Below are 21,666 nucleotides of genomic sequence, written 5' to 3'. Positions count from 1 at the left end.
TTTGAGTGTGTGTGTGTTTGAGTGTGTGTGTGAGTTTGAGTGTGTGTGTGAGTTTGAGTGTGTGTGTGAGTTTGAGTGTGTGTGTGTTTGAGTGTGTGTTTGAGTGCGTACGTTTGAGTGTGTATGTTTGTGTGTGTTTTAGTGTGCGTGCAAGAGTTAGAGTGTGCATGGAAGTTTGAGTGTGTGTTTGTGAGTGTGTTTGAGTGTGAGTATTTCTGAGTGTGTGTGAGTGTGTGTTTGAGTGTGTGTTTCTGAGAGAGTGTGTGTTTGAGTGTGTGTTTGTGAGTGTGTGTTTGTGAGTGCATGAGTGAGTGTGAGTATTTCTGAGTGTGTGTGTGAGTCTGTGTGTGTTTGAGTGTGAAAGTTTCTGAGTAAGTGTGTGTTTGAGTGTGTATTTCTGAGTGTGTGTGTGTTTGAGTGTGTGTTTCTGAGAGTGTGTGTGTTTGAGTGTGTGTTTGTGAGTGTGTGTTTGAGTGTGTTTGTGAGTGAGTGTGAGTATTTCTGAGTGTGTGTGTGAGTCTGTGTGTGTTTGAGTGTGAAAGTTTCTGAGTAAGTGTGTTTGAGTGTGTATTTCTGAGTGTGTGTGTTTGAGTGTGAAAGTTTCTGAGTAAGTGTGTTTGAGTGTGAAAGTTTCTGAGTAAGTGTGTGTTTGAGTGTGTATTTCTGAGTGTGTGTGTGTGTGTGCGAGAGATAGAGAGAGAGAAAATGTCAGTGCAACATAAGCTGCATCCATTCTGAAGGGTAGGACAGTCTCGATGGGCCGCATGGTCTGCCCCTGACCCTATTCAGCACGGTGGCACAGTGGTTAGCACTGTCGCTTCACAGCTCCAGGGTCCCAGGTTCGATTCCCCGGCTTGGGTCACTGTCTGTGCGGAGTCTGCACGTCCTCCCCGTGTGTGCGTGGGGTTTCCTCCGGGTGCTCCGGTTTCCTCCCACAGCCCAAAGACGTGCGGGTTGGGTGGGGTTATTGGGTTGCGGGGATAGGGTGGAAGTGAGGGCTTAAGTGGGCCGGTGCAGCCTCGACGGGCCGAATGGCCTCCTTCTGCACTGTAACTTCTCCGACTCTCCGATTCTATTCCTTCAGTTCTTGCTGGGCGGGTGTCTGGTGTTGGCAGGGAGGGCGGGGGGGGGGGGGGCGAGGGGGTGGGTTACCGGGGGGCCTAGGACGTGCCCTCGCCACGGGTGGTCCTGGAGGCCCGCCCCCCCCACACGCAGCCTCTGCAGCTTTGGTCTCGGCCCTTTTCGTACCACACCGTGAGCGAGCTGAAGAGCAGGAGCGTGACGCACTGGAGGCCAGCCAGCAGGTAGAAGTAATAATCCATGTGGCAGTTGTTGATGTTCCCTGGATAGACAAAGAGGGTAGTGGGGGAGGGGGGGAGAAAAGAAGAGTTATAGAATGATACAGCATGGGAGGCAGGCCATTCGACCCATCCAGAAACATCAATCCCCTCTGGCTATTTGTCGCGAAACTATCCCAATCCAGAATTGTGTCCAATTCTGTTTGAAATTCCTATTGAACCTTCTCCTGCTCTCATTACCACCCCCCCCCCCCAACCCCCCCCCCCCCCCCCCCCCCCCATTCCCCTCTCCCTCGTGTGTTTATCCAGTTCCCCCCCCACCCTGAAATACATTGTTCACCTAAACCACTTCCTGTGGGGGCGGGTTCCACATCATCACCGCTCTCTGGCTGAAGATGTTTCTTGGCATCCCCCACCCAATTAACGATTGACTCGCCCATTTTTACAGTTCTGGTCTTGCTCCTAATGGGGCCTAACTTCTCAGCTGCAGAGTCACCCTTGAAAAAGTTTCCTTTTTAACGTCCTTTTCCAATGTTTCTCAGGCTCCAGTGCAACACTAACCATCTCCTACAAGGGAGGGTCTAACCATCGCCCCTTGGCATTCAATGGCGTTACCATCGCTGAATCGCCCACAATCAACATCCTGGGGGTTACCATTGATCAGAAACTGAACTGGGCCCAGCCACATTAATACTGTGGCTACCAGAGCAGGTCAGAGGCTGGGAATCCTGCGGAGAGTAACTCACCTCCTGACCCCACCCTCCCAAAGCCTGTCCACCATCGACAAGGCACAAGTCAGGCGTGCGATGGAATACTCTCCACTTGCCTGGATGAGCGCAGCTCCAACAACACTCGAGAAGCTCAACACCATCCAGGTGCCCCGCTTGATTGCACCCCCTTCCACAAACATTCACCCCCTCCACCGCCGACGCACAGTGGCAGCCGTGTGTCCCATCTGCAAGGTGCAGAAACTCACCACGGCTCCTCAGGCAGCACCTTCCACGACCACTGCCATCTCGAAGGACAAGAGCAGCAGATACCTGGGAACCCCATCACCTGGAGGTTCCCCTCCGAGTCACTCACCGCCCCGACTGGGAAATATATCGGCCGTTCCTTCACTGTCGCTGGGGGCAACATCCTGGAACTCGCTCCCTAACAGCACAGTGGGAGTACCTACATCTAAGGGACTGCAGCGGTTCAAGAAGGCAGCTCACCCAACACGTTGACAAGGGGCAACTAGGGATGGGCAATAAATAGCAGCCTGACCAGTGACGCCCACATTCAATTAATGAATAAAAATAAATGTCAGGTGGGCACAGTCCTACAACGCGCAGTGAACGGGCTACGGTGGGACCTGACCTGCCCCTACCCCACCACCACCCCTGACCTGACTACGGAGTAAGTCCCTGATGCTCGATCAATAACCACTAAAACGAGGTTGTAGTACAACTGAAGGCTTTAATGAGCTAGAACTGTTCCCCAGCAGCTCAGGTACAGAATGAGGGCTGCTGGGGCGGCACGGGTTCTTATACCCCACCTATCGGGGCGGAGCTACCATACTCTACAGCCAATGGTAAAACCCCAAGGTTTAACCAATGGCACTTCAGCCTCTCAGGTACCGTAATACCTGAGAATACCACAGTCCCACCATCTAGGAAGCCATCAATGGATCAGCAGCTCCACCAGAACACCGGTACAGCGCCAATAAACCATTAGTGGACACCGCCGGTACTGCAAGCAGTCCCAAGATGGAGGCTGCAAAGGATCCCTGAAGTAGTGACAGAAACAGCTGGAAAACGAGATTTGGCAGGGCTGGCAGAATCTGCGGTGAGAGAGAAATACGGAGTTGACGTTTCGAGTCTGAAGAAGCAGGTTTGAAACGTTAACCCTGTTTTTCTCTCTCTCTCCAAAGATGTTGCCAGAACGGCAACGTTTTTCCCAGCATTTTCGCTGCTTATTTCCAGTGTCCGCTTATTCTGCTTTTGGTTCAATGGATGCCTCTCCTGGGTACGTCCCACTCGACCGTCCACGTTTACAAGAATGAGAGGCGACCTTATTGAGACAGATAGGATTGTCAGGGGGCTTGGCAGGGGAGATTCTGAGAGGATGATTCCCCGTGTGGGAGAGTCTGGGACCAGAGGACAGAATCTCAGGGTGAGGGGAGATTCTGAGAGGATGTTTCCCCTGTGGGAGAGCCTGGGCCCAGAGGACAGAATCTCAGAGTGAAGGGAGATTCTGAGAGCATGTTTCCCCGTGTGGGAGATTCTGGGCCCAGAGGGCAGAATCTCAGAGTGAGGGGAGATTCTGAGAGGATGTTTCCCCGTGTGGGAGAGTCTGGGACCAGAGGACAGAATCTCAGAGTGAGGGGAGATTCTGAGAGGATGTTTCCCCGTGTGGGAGAGTCTGGGAGCAGAGGGCAGAATCTCAGAGTGAGGGGAGATGCTGAGAGGATGTTTCCCCGTGTGGGAGAGTCTGGAACCAGAGGACAGAATCTCAGAGTGAGGGGAGATTCTGTGAGGATGTTTCCCCGTGTGGGAAAGTCTGGGAGCAGAGGGCAGAATCTCAGAGTGAAGGGAGATTCTGAGAGCATGTTTCCCCGTGTGGGAGAGTCTGGGCCCAGAGGGCAGAATCTCAGAGTGAGGGGAGATTCTGTGAGGATGTTTCCCCGTGTGGGAGATTCTGGGCCCAGAGGGCAGAATCTCAGAGTGAGGGGAGATTCTGAGAGGATGTTTCCCCGTGTGGGAGAGTCTGGGACCAGAGGACAGAATCTCAGAGTGAGGGGAGATTCTGAGAGGATGTTTCCCCGTGTGGGAGATTCTGGGCCCAGAGGGCAGAATCTCAGAGTGAGGGGAGATTCTGAGAGGATGTTTCCCCGTGTGGGAGAGTCTGGGAGCAGGGGGCAGAATCTCAGAGTGAGGGGAGGTTCTGAGAGGATGTTTCCCCGTGTGGGAGAGTCTGCGAGCAGAGGACAGAATCTCAGAGTGAGGGGAGATTCTGAGAGGATTTTTCCCCGTGTGGGAGAGTAGGGACTAGAGGACAGAATCTCAGAGTGAGGGGAGATTCTGAGAGGATGTTTCCCTGTGTGGGAGATTCTGGGCCCAGAGGGCAGAATCTCAGAGTGAGGGGAGATTCTGAGAGGATGTTTCCCGTGTGGGAGAGGTTGGTAGCAGAGGACAGAATCTCAGAGTGAGGGGAGATTCTGAGAGGATGTTTCCCCGTGTGGGAGAGTCTGGGACCAGAGGACAGAATCTCAGAGTGAGGGGAGATTCTGAGAGGATGTTTCCCCGTGTGGGAGAGTCTGGGAGCAGAGGGCAGAATCTCAGAGTGAGGGGAGATGCTGAGAGGATGTTTCCTCGTGTGGGAGAGTCTGGAACCAGAGGACAGAATCTCAGAGTGAGGGGAGATTCTGAGAGGATGTTTCCCGTGTGGGACAGTCTGGGTGAGGGGAGATTCTGAGAGGATGTTTCCCCGTGTGGGAGAGTCTGGGCCCAGAGGACAGAATCTCAGAGTGAGGGGAGGTTCTGAGAGGATGTTTCCCCGTGTGGGAGAGTCTGGGAGCAGAGGGCAGAATCTCAGAGTGAGGGGAGATTCTGAGAGGATGTTTCCCCGTGTGGGAGAGTCTGGGAGCAGAGGACAGAATCTCAGAGTGTGGGGAGATTCTGAGAGGATGTTTCCCCGTGTGGGAGTGTCTGGGCCCAGAGGACTGAATCTCAGAGTGAGGGGAGATTCTGAGAGGATGTTTCCCCGTGTGGGAGAGTCTGGGCCCAGAGAGCAGAATCTAAGAGTGAGGGGAGATTCTGAGAGGATGTTTCCCCTTGTGGGAGAGTCTGCGAGCAGAGGACAGAATCTCAGAGTGAGGGGAGATTCTGAGAGGATTTTTCCCCGTGTGGGAGAGTCAGGGACCAGAGGACAGAATCTCAGAGTGAGGGGAGATTCTGAGAGGATGTTTCCCCGTGTGGGAGAGTCTGGGCCCAGTAAGCAGAATCTAAGAGTGAGGGGAGATTCTGAGAGGCTGTTTCCCCGTGTGGGAGAGTCTGGGACCAGAGGACAGAATCTCAGAGTGAGGGCTGATTCTGAAAGGCTGTTTCCCCGCGTGGGAGAGTCTGCGAGCAGAGGACAGAATCTCAGAGTGAGGGGAGATTCTGAGAGGATTTTTCCCCGTGTGGGAGAGTCAGGGACCAGAGGACAGAATCTCAGAGTGAGGGGAGATTCTGAGAGGATGTTTCCCCGTGTGGGAGAGTCTGGGCCCAGAGAGCAGAATCTAAGAGTGAGGGGAGATTCTGAGAGGCTGTTTCCCCGTGTGGGAGAGTCTGGGACCAGAGGACAGAATCTCAGAGTGAGGGCTGATTCTGAAAGGCTGTTTCCCCGCGTGGGAGAGTCTAGGAGCAGAGGACAGAATATCAGAGTGAGGGGAGATTATGAGAGGCTGTTTCCCCGTGTGGGAGAGTCTGGGACCAGAGGACAGAATCTCAGAGTGAGGGGAGATTCTGAGAGGATGTTTCTCCCTGTGGGAGCATCTGGGAGCAGAGGACAGAATCTCAGAGTGAGGGGAGATTCTGAGAGGATGTTTCCCCGTGTGGGAGAGTCTGCGCCCAGAGGACAGAATCTCAGACGCAGGGGAGATTCTGAGAGGATGTTTCCCCGTGTGGGAGAGTCTGGGAGCAGAGGGCAGAATCTCAGAGTGAGGGGAGATTCTGAGAGGACATTTCCCCGTGTGGGAGAGTCTGGGCCCAGAGGACAGAATCTCAGAGTGAGCGGAGATTCTGAGAGGATGTTTCCCCGTGTGGGAGAGTGTGGGTCCAGAGGACAGAATCTCAGAGTGAGCGGAGATTCTGAGAGGATGTTTCACCGTATGGGAGAGTCTGGGACCAGAGGGCAGAATGTCAGAGTGAGGGGAGATTCTGAGAGGATGTTTCACCGTGTGGGAGAGTCTGGGACCAGAGGGCAGAATCACAGAGTGAGGGGAGATTCTGAGAGGATGTTTCCCCGTGTGGGAGAGTCTGGGAGCAGAGGACAGAATCTCAGAGTGAGGGGAGATTCTGAGAGGATGTTTCCCGTGTGGGAGAGTCTGGGAGCAGAGGACAGAATCTCAGAGTGAGGGGAGATTCTGAGAGGATGTTTCCCCGTGTGGGAGAGTCTGGGACCAGAGGGCAGAATCTTAGAGTGAGGGGTGATTCTGAGAGGATGTTTCCCCATGTGGGAAGAGTCTGGGAGCAGAGGACAGAATCTCAGAGTGAGGCGAGATTCTGAGAGGATGTTTCCCCGTGTGGGAGAGTCTGGGAGCAGAGGAGACTCTCAGAGTGAGGGGTCACCCATTTCAAACAGAGATGAGGAGGAATTTCTTCTCCCAGAGGGGAGTGAATGTGTTGAATTCTTTCTTTTTATCTATAAATTTAGAGTACCAAATTTTTTTTCCAATTGAGGGCCAAATTAGCGTGACCAATCCACCGACCCTGCACATCTTTGGGTTATGGGGGTGAGACCCAGGCAGACAGAGTGAGAATGTGCAAACTCCACACGGACAGTGACCCAGAGCCGGGACCACTCGTCTTCATCTTTGCCGCACTCTCTCCCATCCGCTCTTCTCTCTTCCACGCCTCGCACCCCTATCCCCTCAATGTTGCGTATTGCCCTCTCTGCTTCCCCTCGCCATCCTCGCCATTCACCCCTCTACTTTCCCTGTCCTCCAACCCATTCTTCCCTCCCCTATCCTCTTCCCTTCCCCTCTCCTCTCTCTCCCCTCACCCCTTCCCTCTTCCTTTCCCAGTTTCCCCTCTCCTCTTCACTCTCTCCTGGCCCCTCTCCAGCCTCCCAAATATGGTTCCCTCCACACACACACTTCCGCTCTCCCCACGGTCTTGTCCCCTCCATCTTCCCCCTCACTCCTTTCCTCTTCTCTCCCATTGCACCAATCCTGCCTCACCCCACCCCTCTCCTCCTCCACTCTCCCTTTCCCTCGCTCCCCTCCACTCCACCCTCCCACACCCCTGTCGCTCCCTCTCCCACCTGAACCCACAGTCCCAGAACTCACCATGGTCCTGATGGCAATTCAGCCAGCCAATGGCGGGGAGGGACACTAGATCCAAAAGTCCGGAGCCAATGAAGGAGCCAATGCCGGAAAAGAAGAAGAAAAGGCCCATGATGGCACACTGCATGGACTTGGGAGCTTCCGAATAGGCAAACTCCAGACCTTTGCAAAAACACAACAACAAACATCAACAATGCAACTGACAGTAAAAAGCATTAACAATGCAATTGACAATAACAAACATTAACAATGTAATTGACAATCACAATCATGAACAATGTAATTGACAGTACCAAACATCAACAACGCAACTGACAGTAACAAACATCAACAATGCAATTAACAATAACAAACATTAACAATGTGATTGACAGTAATAAACATCAACAATTCAACTGACAATAAAAAGCATTAACAATGCAATTGACAATAACAAACATTAACAATGCAGCTGACAATAACAAACATTAACAATGTAACTGACAATAACAAACATTAACAATGTAATTGACAGTAATAAACATCAACAATTCAACTGACAATAAAAAGCATTAACAATGCAATTGACAATAACAAACATTAACAATGTAATTGACAGTAACAAACATTAACAATGCAACTGACAGTAACAAACATTAACAATGTAATTGACAGTAATAAACATCAACAATGCAACTGACAGTAAAAAGCATTAACAATGCAATTGACAATAACAAACATTAACAATGTAATTGACAGTAACAAACATTAACAATGTAATTGACAATAACAAACATTAACAATGCAACTGACAGTAACAAACATTAACAATGCAATTGACAGTAACAAACATTAACAATGTAATTGACAGTAACAAACATTAACAATGCAATTGACAGTAACAAACATCAACAATGCAACTGACAGTAACAAACATTAACAATGCAACTGACAGTAACAAACATTAACAATGCAACTGACAGTAACAAACATCAACAATGCAATTAACAATAACAAACATTAACAATGTAATTGACAGTAACAAACATCAACAATGCAACTGACAGTAAAAAGCATTAACAATGCAATTGACAATATAAAACATTAACAATGCAATTGACAGTAACAAACATTAACAATGCAACTGACAGTAACAAACATTAACAATGCAATTGACAGTAACAAACATTAACAATGTAATTGACAGTAACAAACATTAACAATGTAATTGATAATAACAAACATTAACAATGAAATTGACAATCACAAGCATTAACAATGTAATTGACAGTAACAAACATTAACAATGTAATTGAGAGTAACAAACATTAACAATGTAATTGACAGTAACAAACATTAACAATGTAATTGACAATCATAAACATTAACAATGTAATTGAGAGTAACAAACATTAACACTGCAACTGACAATCACAAACATTAACAATGCAATTAACAATAACAAACATTAACAATGTAATTGACAGTAACAAACATTAACAATGCAACTGACAATAACAAACATTAACAATGTAATTAACAATAACAAACATTAACAATGTAATTGACAGTAACAAACATTAACAATGCAACTGACAATAACAAACATTAACAATGCAATTGACAATAACAAACATTAACAATGTAATTGACAATAACAAACATTAACAATGTAATTGACAATCATAAACATTAACAATGTAATTGACAGTAACAAACATTAACAATGCAACTGACAATCACAAACATTAACAATGCAATTAACAATAACAAACATTAACAATGTAATTGACAGTAACAAACATCAACAATGCAACTGACAGTAAAAAGCATTAACAATGTAATTGACAATAACAAACATTAACAATGCAACTGACAGTAACAAACATTAACAATGTAATCGACAATAACAAACAATAACAATGTAATTGACAATAACAAACATTAACAATGTAATTGACAGTAACAAACATTAACAATGTAATTGACAATAACAAACATTAACAATGCAATTGACAATAACAAACATTAACAATGTAATTGACAGTAACAAACATTAACAATGTAATTGACAATAACAAACATTAACAATGTAATTGACAATAACAAACATTCACAATGTAATTAACAATAACAAACATTAACAATGCAATTGACAATAACAAACATTAACAATGTAATTGACAATAACAAACATTAACAATGCAATTGACAATAACAAACATTAACAATGCAATTGACAGTAACAAACATTAACAATGTAATTGACAATAACAAACATTAACAATGCAATTGACAATAACAAACATTAACAATGTAATTGACAGTAACAAACATTAACAATGTAATTAACAATAACAAACATTAACAATGTAATTAACAATAACAAACATTAACAATGCAATTGACAATAACAAACATTAACAATGCAATTGACAGTAACAAACATTAACAATGTAATTGACAGTAACAAACATTAACAATGTAATTAACAATAACAAACATTAACAATGTAATTAACAACAACAAACATTAACAATGCAATTGACAATAACAAACATTAACAATGTAATTAACAATAACAAACATTAACAATGCAATTGACAATAACAAACATTAACAATGTAATTAACAATAACAAACATTAACAATGTAATTAACAACAACAAACATTAACAATGCAATTGACAATAACAAACATTAACAATGTAATTAACAATAACAAACATTAACAATGCAATTGACAATAACAAACATTAACAATGTAATTAACAATAACAAACATGAACAATGTAATTAACAATAACAAACATTAACAATGTAATTGACAGTAACAAACATTAACAATGTAATTAACAATAACAAACATTAACAATGTAATTGACAGTAACAAACATTAACAATGCAATTGACAGTAACAAACATTAACAATGCAGCTGACAATAACAAACATTAGCAATGTAATTAACAATAACAAACATTATCAATGTAATTGACAGTAACAAACATTAACAATGTAATTAACAATAACAAACATTAACAATGTAATTAACAATAACAAACATTAACAATGCAATTGACAATAACAAACATTAACAATGTAATTGACAGTAACAAACATTAACAATGCAACTGACAGTAACAAACATTAACAATGTAATCGAAAATAACAAACATTAACAATGTAATTGACAATAACAAACATTAACAATGCAACTGACAATAATAAACATTACAATGTAATTGACAATAACAAACATTAACAATGTAATTGACAATAACAAACATTAAAAATGCAACTGACAATAACAAACATTAACAATGTAATTAACAATAACAAACATTAACAATGAAATTGACAGTAACAAACATTAACAATGCAACTGACAATAACAAACATTAACAATGTAATTGACAGTAACAAACATTAAAAATGTAATTGACAATAACAAACATTAACAATGTAATTGACAATAACAAACATTAACAATGTAATCGACAATAACAAACATTAACAATGTAATTGACAATAACAAACATTAACAATGTAATTGACAATAACAAACATTAACAATGTAATTAACAATAACAAACATTAACAATGCAATTGACAATAACAAACATTAACAATGTAATTGACAATAACAAACATTAACAATGCAATTGACAATAACAAACATTAACAATGCAACTGACAATAACAAACATTAACAATGTAATTAACAATAACAAACATTAACAATGTAATTGACAGTAACAAACATTAACAATGCAATTGACAGTAACAAACATTAACAATGTAATTGACAGTAACAAACATTAACAATGCAGCTGACAATAACAAACATTAGCAATGTAATTAACAATAACAAACATTATCAATGTAATTGACAGTAACAAACATTAACAATGTAATTAACAATAACAAACATTAACAATGTAATTAACAATAACAAACATTAACAATGCAATTGACAATAACAAACATTAACAATGTAATTGACAGTAACAAACATTAACAATGCAACTGACAGTAACAAACATTAACAATGTAATCGAAAATAACAAACATTAACAATGTAATTGACAATAACAAACATTAACAATGCAACTGACAATAATAAACATTACAATGTAATTGACAATAACAAACATTAACAATGTAATTGACAATAACAAACATTAAAAATGCAACTGACAATAACAAACATTAACAATGTAATTAACAATAACAAACATTAACAATGAAATTGACAGTAACAAACATTAACAATGCAACTGACAATAACAAACATTAACAATGTAATTGACAGTAACAAACATTAAAAATGTAATTGACAATAACAAACATTAACAATGTAATTGACAATAACAAACATTAACAATGTAATCGACAATAACAAACATTAACAATGTAATTGACAATAACAAACATTAACAATGTAATTAACAATAACAAACATTAACAATGCAATTGACAATAACAAACATTAACAATGTAATTGACAATAACAAACATTAACAATGCAATTGACAATAACAAACATTAACAATGCAACTGACAATAACAAACATTAACAATGTAATTAACAATAACAAACATTAACAATGAAATTGACAGTAACAAACATTAACAATGCAACTGACAATAACAAACATTAACAATGTAATTGACAGTAACAAACATTAAAAATGTAATTGACAATAACAAACATTAACAATGTAATTGACAATAACAAACATTAACAATGTAATCGACAATAACAAACATTAACAATGTAATTGACAATAACAAACATTAACAATGTAATTGACAATAACAAACATTAACAATGCAATTGACAATAACAAACATTAACAATGTAATTGACAATAACAAACATTAACAATGCAATTGACAATAACAAACATTAACAATGCAACTGACAATAACAAACATTAACAATGTAATTAACAATAACAAACATTAACAATGTAATTGACAGTAACAAACATTAACAATGCAACTGACAATAACAAACATTAACAATGCAATTGACAATAACAAACATTAACAATGTAATTGACAATAACAAGCATTAACAATGTAATTGACAATCATAAACATTAACAATGTAATTGACAGTAACAAACATTAACAATGCAACTGACAATCACAAACATTAACAATGCAATTAACAATAACAAACATTAACAATGTAATTGACAGTAACAAACATCAACAATGCAACTGACAGTAAAAAGCATTAACAATGTAATTGACAATAACAAACATTAACAATGCAACTGACAGTAACAAACATTAACAATGTAATCGACAATAACAAACAATAACAATGTAATTGACAATAACAAACATTAACAATGTAATTGACAGTAACAAACATTAACAATGTAATTGACAGTAACAAACATTAACAATGTAACTGACAATAACAAACATTAACAATGTAATTGACAATAACAAACATTAACAATGTAATTGACAATAACAAACATTCACAATGTAATTAACAATAACAAACATTAACAATGCAATTGACAATAACAAACATTAACAATGTAATTGACAATAACAAACATTAACAATGCAATTGACAATAACAAACATTAACAATGCAATTGACAGTAACAAACATTAACAATGTAATTGACAATAACAAACATTAACAATGCAATTGACAATAACAAACATTAACAATGTAATTGACAATAACAAACATTAACAATGCAATTGACAATAACAAACATTAACAATGTAATTGACAATAACAAACATTAACAATGTAATTGACAGTAACAAACATTAACAATGTAATTAACAATAACAAACATTAACAATGTAATTAACAATAACAAACATTAACAATGCAATTGACAATAACAAACATTAACAATGCAATTGACAGTAACAAACATTAACAATGTAATTGACAGTAACAAACATTAACAATGTAATTAACAATAACAAACATTAACAATGCAATTGACAATAACAAACATTAACAATGTAATTAACAATAACAAACATTAACAATGTAATTGACAATAACAAACATTAACAATGTAATTGACAATAACAAACATTAACAATGCAATTGACAATAACAAACATTAACAATGCAGCTGACAATAACAAACATTAACAATGCAGCTGACAATAACAAACATTAACAATGCAGCTGACAATAACAAACATTAACAATGTAATTGACAATAACAAACATTAACAATGTAATTGACAATAACAAACATTAACAATGCAGCTGACAATAACAAACATTAACAATGTAACTGACAATAACAAACATTAACAATGTAATTGACAATCACAAACATTAACAATGCAGCTGACAATAACAAACATTAACAATGTAATTGACAATAACAAACATTAACAATGCAATTGACAATAACAAACATTAACAATGTAATTGACAATAACAAACATTAACAATGCAGCTGACAATAACAAACATTAACAATGTAACTGACAATAACAAACATTAACAATGCAGCTGACAATAACAAACATTAACAATGTAACTGACAATAACAAACATTAACAATGCAGCTGACAATAACAAACATTAACAATGTAACTGACAATAACAAACATTAACAATGTAATCGACAATAACAAACATTAACAATGTAACTGACAATAACAAACATTAACAATGTAATTGACAATCACAAACATTAACAATGCAGCTGACAATAACAAACATTAACAATGTAACTGACAATAACAAACATTAACAATGTAACTGACAATAACAAACATTAACAATGTAATCGACAATAACAAACATTAACAATGTAACTGACAATAACAAACATTAACAATGTAATTGACAATCACAAACATTAACAATGCAGCTGACAATAACAAACATTAACAATGTAATTGACAATAACAAACATTAACAATGTAATTGACAATAACAAACATTAACAATGTAATTAACAATAACAAACATTAACAATGTAATTGACAATAACAAACATTAACAATGTAATTGACAATAACAAACATTAACAATGCAGCTGACAATAACAAACATTAACAATGTAACTGACAATAACAAACATTAACAATGTAATTGACAATCACAAACATTAACAATGCAGCTGACAATAACAAACATTAACAATGTAATTGACAATAACAAACATTAACAATGCAGCTGACAATCACAAACATTAACAATGTAATTGACAATAACAAACATTAACAATGTAATTGACAATAACAAACATTAACAATGCAGCTGACAATAACAAACATTAACAATGCAGCTGACAATAACAAACATTAACAATGTAACTGACAATAACAAACATTAACAATGCAGCTGACAATAACAAACATTAACAATGTAATTGACAATAACAAACATTAACAATGTAATTGACAATCACAAACATTAACAATGCAGCTGACAATAACAAACATTAACAATGTAATTGACAATAACAAACATTAACAATGCAGCTGACAATCACAAACATTAACAATGTAATTGACAATAACAAACATTAACAATGTAATTGACAATAACAAACATTAACAATGTAATTGACAATAACAAACATTAACAATGCAGCTGACAATAACAAACATTAACAATGTAATTGACAATCACAAACATTAACAATGTAATTGACAATAACAAACATTAACAATGCAGCTGACAATAACAAACATTAACAATGTAATTGACAATAACAAACATTAACAATGTAATTGACAATAACAAACATTAACAATGCAGCTGACAATAACAAACATTAACGATGTAATTGACAATAACAAACATTAACAATGTAATTGACAATAACAAACATTAACAATGCAGCTGACAATAACAAACATTAACAATGCAGCTGACAATAACAAACATTAACAATGCAGCTGACAATAACAAACATTAACAATGTAATTGACAATAACAAACATTAACAATGCAGCTGACAATAACAAACATTAACAATGTAATTGACAATAACAAACATCAACAATGTAATTGACAATAACAAACATTAACAATGTAATTGACAATAACAAACATTAACAATGCAGCTGACAATAACAAACATTAACAATGCAGCTGACAATAACAAACATTAACAATGTAATTGACAATAACAAACATTAACAATGCAGCTGACAATAACAAACATTAACAATGTAACTGACAATAACAAACATTAACAATGCAGCTGACAATAACAAACATTAACAATGTAACTGACAATAACAAACATTAACAATGTAATTGACAATAACAAACATTAACAATGAAACTGACAATAACAAACATTAACAATGCAGCTGACAATAACAAACATTAACAATGCAGCTGACAATAACAAACATTAACAATGCAATTGACAATAACAAACATTAACAATGCAGCTGACAATAACAAACATTAACAATGCAGCTGACAATAACAAACATTAACAATGCAATTGACAATAACAAACATTAACAATGCAGCTGACAATAACAAACATTAACAATGCAGCTGACAATAACAAACATTAACAATGTAATTGACAATAACAAACATTAACAATGTAATTGACAATAACAAACATTAACAATGCAGCTGACAATAACAAACATTAACAATGTAATTGACAATAACAAACATTAACAATGCAGCTGACAATAACAAACATTAACAATGTAATTGACAATAACAAACATTAACAATGTAACTGACAATAACAAACATTAACAATGCAGCTGACAATAACAAACATTAACAATGTAATTGACAATAACAAACATTAACAATGTAATTGACAATAACAAACATTAACAATGCAACTGACAATAACAAACATTAACAATGTAACTGACAATAACAAACATTAACAATGTAATCGACAATAACAAACATTAACAATGTAACTGACAATAACAAACATTAACAATGTAATCGACAATAACAAACATTAACAATGTAACTGACAATAACAAACATTAACAATGTAATCGACAATAACAAACATTAACAATGCAGCTGACAATAACAAACATTAACAATGTAACTGACAATAACAAACATTAACAATGTTACTGACAATAACAAACATTAACAATGTAATTGACAATAACAAACATTAACAATGCAGCTGACAATAACAAACATTAACAATGTAACTGACAATAACAAACATTAACAATGTAATTGACAATACCAAACATTAACAATGCAGCGGACAGTAACAAACATTAACAATGTAATTGACAATAACAAACATTAACAATGCAGCTGACAATAACAAACATTAACAATGTAATTGACAATAACAAACATTAACAATGTAACTGACAATAACAAACATTAACAATGTAATTGACAATAACAAACATTAACAATGCAGCTGACAATAACAAACATTAACAATGCAACTGACAATAACAAACATTAACAATGTAATTGACAATAACAAACATTAACAATGTAATTGACAATAACAAACATTAACAATGTAACTGACAATCACAAACATTAACAATGTAATTGACAATAACAAACATTAACAATGTAATTGACAATAACAAACATTAACAATGTAACTGACAATAACAAACATTAACAATGTAATTGACAATAACAAACATTAACAATGCAGCTGACAGTAACAAACATTAACAATGTAATTGACAATAACAAACATTAACAATGCAGCTGACAATAACAAACAATAGCAATGTAATTGACAATAACAAACATTAACAATGTAACTGACAATAACAAACATTAACAATGTAATTGACAATAACAAACATTAACAATGCAGCTGACAATAACAAACATTAACAATGCAACTGACAATAACAAACATTAACAATGTAATTGACAATAACAAACATTAACAATGTAATTGACAATAACAAACATTAACAATGCAACTGACAATCACATACATTAACAATGTAATTGACAATAACAAACATTAACAATGTAACTGACAATAACAATCATTAACAATGCAACTGACAATCACAAACATTAACAATGTAATTGACAATAACAAACATTAACAATGTAATTGACAATAACAAACATTAACAATGCAACTGACAATCACAAACATTAACAATGTAATTGACAATAACAAACATTAACAATGTAATTGACAATAACAAACATTAACAATGCAACTGACAGTAACAAACATTAACAATGTAACTGACAATAACAAACATTAACAATGTAATTGACAATAACAAACATTAACAATGTAATTGTCAATAACAAACATTAACAATGCAGCTGACAATAACAAACATTAACAATGTAATTGACAATAACAAACATTAACAATGTAATTGACAATAACAAACATGAACAATGTAATTGACAATAACAAACATTAACAATGCAGCTGACAATAACAAACATTAGCAATGTAACTGACAATAACAAACATTACAATGTAATTGACAATAACAAACATTAACAATGTAATTGACAATAACAAACATTAACAAGGTAATTGACAATAACAAACATTAACAATGCAGCTGACAATCACAAACATTAACAATGTAATTGACAATCACAAACATTAACAATGCAACTGACAATCACAAACATTAACAATGCAACTGACAATCACAAACATTAACAATGTAATTGACAATAACAAACATTAACAATGTAATTGACAATAACAAACATTAACAATGTAATTGACAATAACAAACATCAACAATGTAATTGACAATCACAAACATTAACAATGCAACTGACAATCACAAACATTAACAATTTAATTGACAATCACAAACATTAACAATGCAACTGACAATCACAAACATTAACAATGCAACTGACAATCACAAACATTAACAAAGTAATTGACAATAACAAACATTAACAATGCAATTGACAATAACAAACATTAACAATGTAAATGAATTTAACAAACATTAACAATGCAACTGACAATCACAAACATTAACAATGTAATTGACAATAACAAACATTAACAATGTAATTGACAATAACAAACATTAACAATGCAACTGACAATCACAAACATTAACAATGTAATTGACAATAACAAACATTAACAATGTAATTGACAATAACAAACATTAACAATGCAACTGACAGTAACAAACATTAACAATGTAACTGATAATAACAAACATTAACAATGTAATTGACAATAACAAACATTAACAATGTAATTGTCAATAACAAACATTAACAATGCAGCTGACAATAACAAACATTAGCAATGTAACTGACAATAACAAACATTACAATGTAATTGACAATAACAAACATTAACAATGTAATTGACAATAACAAACATTAACAAGGTAATTGACAATAACAAACATTAACAATGCAGCTGACAATCACAAACATTAACAATGTAATTGACAATCACAAACATTAACAATGCAACTGACAATCACAAACATTAACAATGCAACTGACAATCACAAACATTAACAATGTAATTGACAATAACAAACATTAACAATGTAATTGACAATAACAAACATTAACAATGTAATTGATAATAACAAACATTAACAATGTAATTGACAATAACAAACATCAACAATGTAATTGACAATCACAAACATTAACAATGCAACTGACAATCACAAACATTAACAATTTATTTGACAATCACAAACATTAACAATGCAACTGACAATCACAAACATTAACAATGCAACTGACAATCACAAACATTAACAAAGTAATTGACAATAACAAACATTAACAATGTAATTGACAATAACAAACATTAACAATGTAATTGACAATCACAAACATTAACAATGTACATGAATTTAACAAACATTAACAATGCAATTGACAATAACAAACATTAACAATGTAAATGAATTTAACAAACATTAACAATGCAATTGACAGTAACAAACATTAACAATGTAATTGACAATCACAAACATTAACAATGCAACTGACAATCACAAACATTAACAATGCAACTGACAATAACAAACATTAACAATGTAATTGACAATAACAAACATTAACAATGTAATTGACAATAACAAACATTAACAATGCAACTGACAATAACAAACATTAAAAAAGTAATTGACAATAACAAACATTAACAATGTAATTGACAGTAATAAAAATTAACAATGTAATTGACAATCACAAACATTAACAATGTAATTGACAATAACAAACATTAACAATGCAACTGACAATAACAAACATTAACAATGTAATTGACAATAACAAACATTAACAATGCAACTGACAATAACAAACATTAACAATGTAATCGACAATCACAAACATTAACAATGTAATTGATAATAACAAACATTAACAATGTAATTTACAGTAACAAACATTAACAATGTAATTGACAATAACACATAGTAACAATGCAACTGACAATAACAAACATTAACAATGTAATCGACAATCACAAACATTAACAATGTAATTGATAATAACAAACATTAACAATGTAATTGACAGTAACAAACATTAACAATGTAATTGACAGTAATAAAAATTAACAATGTAATTGACAGTAACAAACATTAACAATGTAATTGACAATAACAAACATTAACAATGCAACTGACAATCACAAACATTAACAATGTAATTGACAGTTATAAACATTAACAATGCAACTGACAACCACAAACATTAGCAATGTAATTGACAGTAATAAAAATTAACAATGTAATTGACAGTAACAAACATTAACAATGCAACTGACAACCACAAACATTAACAATGTGATTGATAATAACAAACGTTAACAATGTAATTGGCAATAACAAACATTAAACATGTAATTGACAATAACAAACATTAAACATGTAATTGACAATAAAAAACATTAACAATGTAATTGACAATCACAAACATTAACAATGTAATTGATAATAACAAACATTAACAATGTAATTGACAGTAACAAAAATTAACAATGTAATTGACAATAACAAACATTAACAATGCAACTGACAATCACAAACATTAACAATGTAATTGACAGTAACAAACATTAACAATGCAACTGACAACCACAAACATTAACAATGTAATTGACAGTAACAAACATTAAAAATGTGATTGATAATAACAAACGTTAACAATGTAATTGACAGTAACAAACAATTAAACATGTAATTGACAATAACAAACATTAACAATGTAATTGATAATAACAAACTTTAACAATGCAATTGACAATAACAAACATTAACAATGTAATTGACAATCACAAACATTAACAATGTAACTGACAATCACAAACATTAAGACTGTAACTGACAGTAACAAACATTAACAATAACAAAAATGAACAATGCAATTGACAATAACAAACATTAAGAATGCAACTGACAATAACAATCATTAACAATGCAACTGACAGTAACAAACATTAACAATGTAATTGACAGTAACAAACATTAATGATTTAATTGACAGTAACAAACATTAACAATGTAATTGACAGTAACAAACATTAACAATGTAACTGACAATCACAAACATTAACAATGTAATTGACAGTAACAAACATAACAAGTTAATTGACAATCACAAACATTAACAATGTAATTGACAGTAACAAACATGAACAATGTAATTGACAGTAAAAACATTAACAATGTAACTGACAGTAACAAACATTAACAATGCAACTGACAATCACAAACTTTAACAATGTGATTCAAAATAACAAACATTAACAATGTAATTGACAGTAACAAACATTAACAATGTAACTGACAATCACAAACATTAACAATGTAATTGACAGTAACAAACATTAACAATGTAATTGACAATCACAAACATTAACAATGTAATTGACAATAACAAACATAAACAATGTAATTGACAATAACAAACATTAACAATGTAACTGACAATCACAATCATTAACAATGTAATTGATAATAACAAACATTAACAATGTAATTGACAGTAACAAACATTAAAAATGTAATTGACAATAACAAATATTAACAATGCAACTGACAATCACAAACATTAACAATGTAATTGACAGTAACAAACATTAACAGTGTAATTGATAATAACAAACATTAACAATGTAATTGACAGCAACAAACATTAAACATGTAATTGACAATAAAAAACATTAACAATGTAATTGACAATCACAAACATTAACAATGTAATTGACAGTAACAAACATTAAACATGTAATTGACAGTAACAAACATTAACAATGTAATCGACAATAACAAACATTAACAATGCAACTGACAATAACAAACATTAACAATGCAATTGACAGAAACAAACATTAAACATGTAATTGACAATAACAAACATT

General features: G+C 35.2%; 1 protein-coding gene across 1 annotated transcript in view; it reads right to left on the bottom strand.

Annotated features, from left to right (window-relative positions):
- Positions 1 to 942: 942 nt before the first annotated feature.
- The window catches only part of LOC140410156 (solute carrier family 15 member 4-like), a 147,789-nt gene continuing 127,065 nt past the window's right edge, over positions 943 to 21,666 (bottom strand). The window contains exons 7-8 of the mRNA XM_072498116.1: positions 7,330 to 7,488; positions 943 to 1,342 (exon numbers count right to left, since the gene is read on the bottom strand). Coding sequence (XP_072354217.1) covers positions 1,161 to 1,342; positions 7,330 to 7,488 — 341 coding nt within the window. The 3' untranslated portion in view covers positions 943 to 1,160. The remainder of the gene's footprint in view (positions 1,343 to 7,329; positions 7,489 to 21,666) is intronic.

This window comes from Scyliorhinus torazame, chromosome 4 (assembly GCF_047496885.1).
Source record: "Scyliorhinus torazame isolate Kashiwa2021f chromosome 4, sScyTor2.1, whole genome shotgun sequence".
In the NCBI taxonomy this organism is placed as follows: Eukaryota; Metazoa; Chordata; class Chondrichthyes; order Carcharhiniformes; family Scyliorhinidae; genus Scyliorhinus; species Scyliorhinus torazame.
This window is presented reverse-complemented; position numbering and strand designations above follow the sequence as displayed.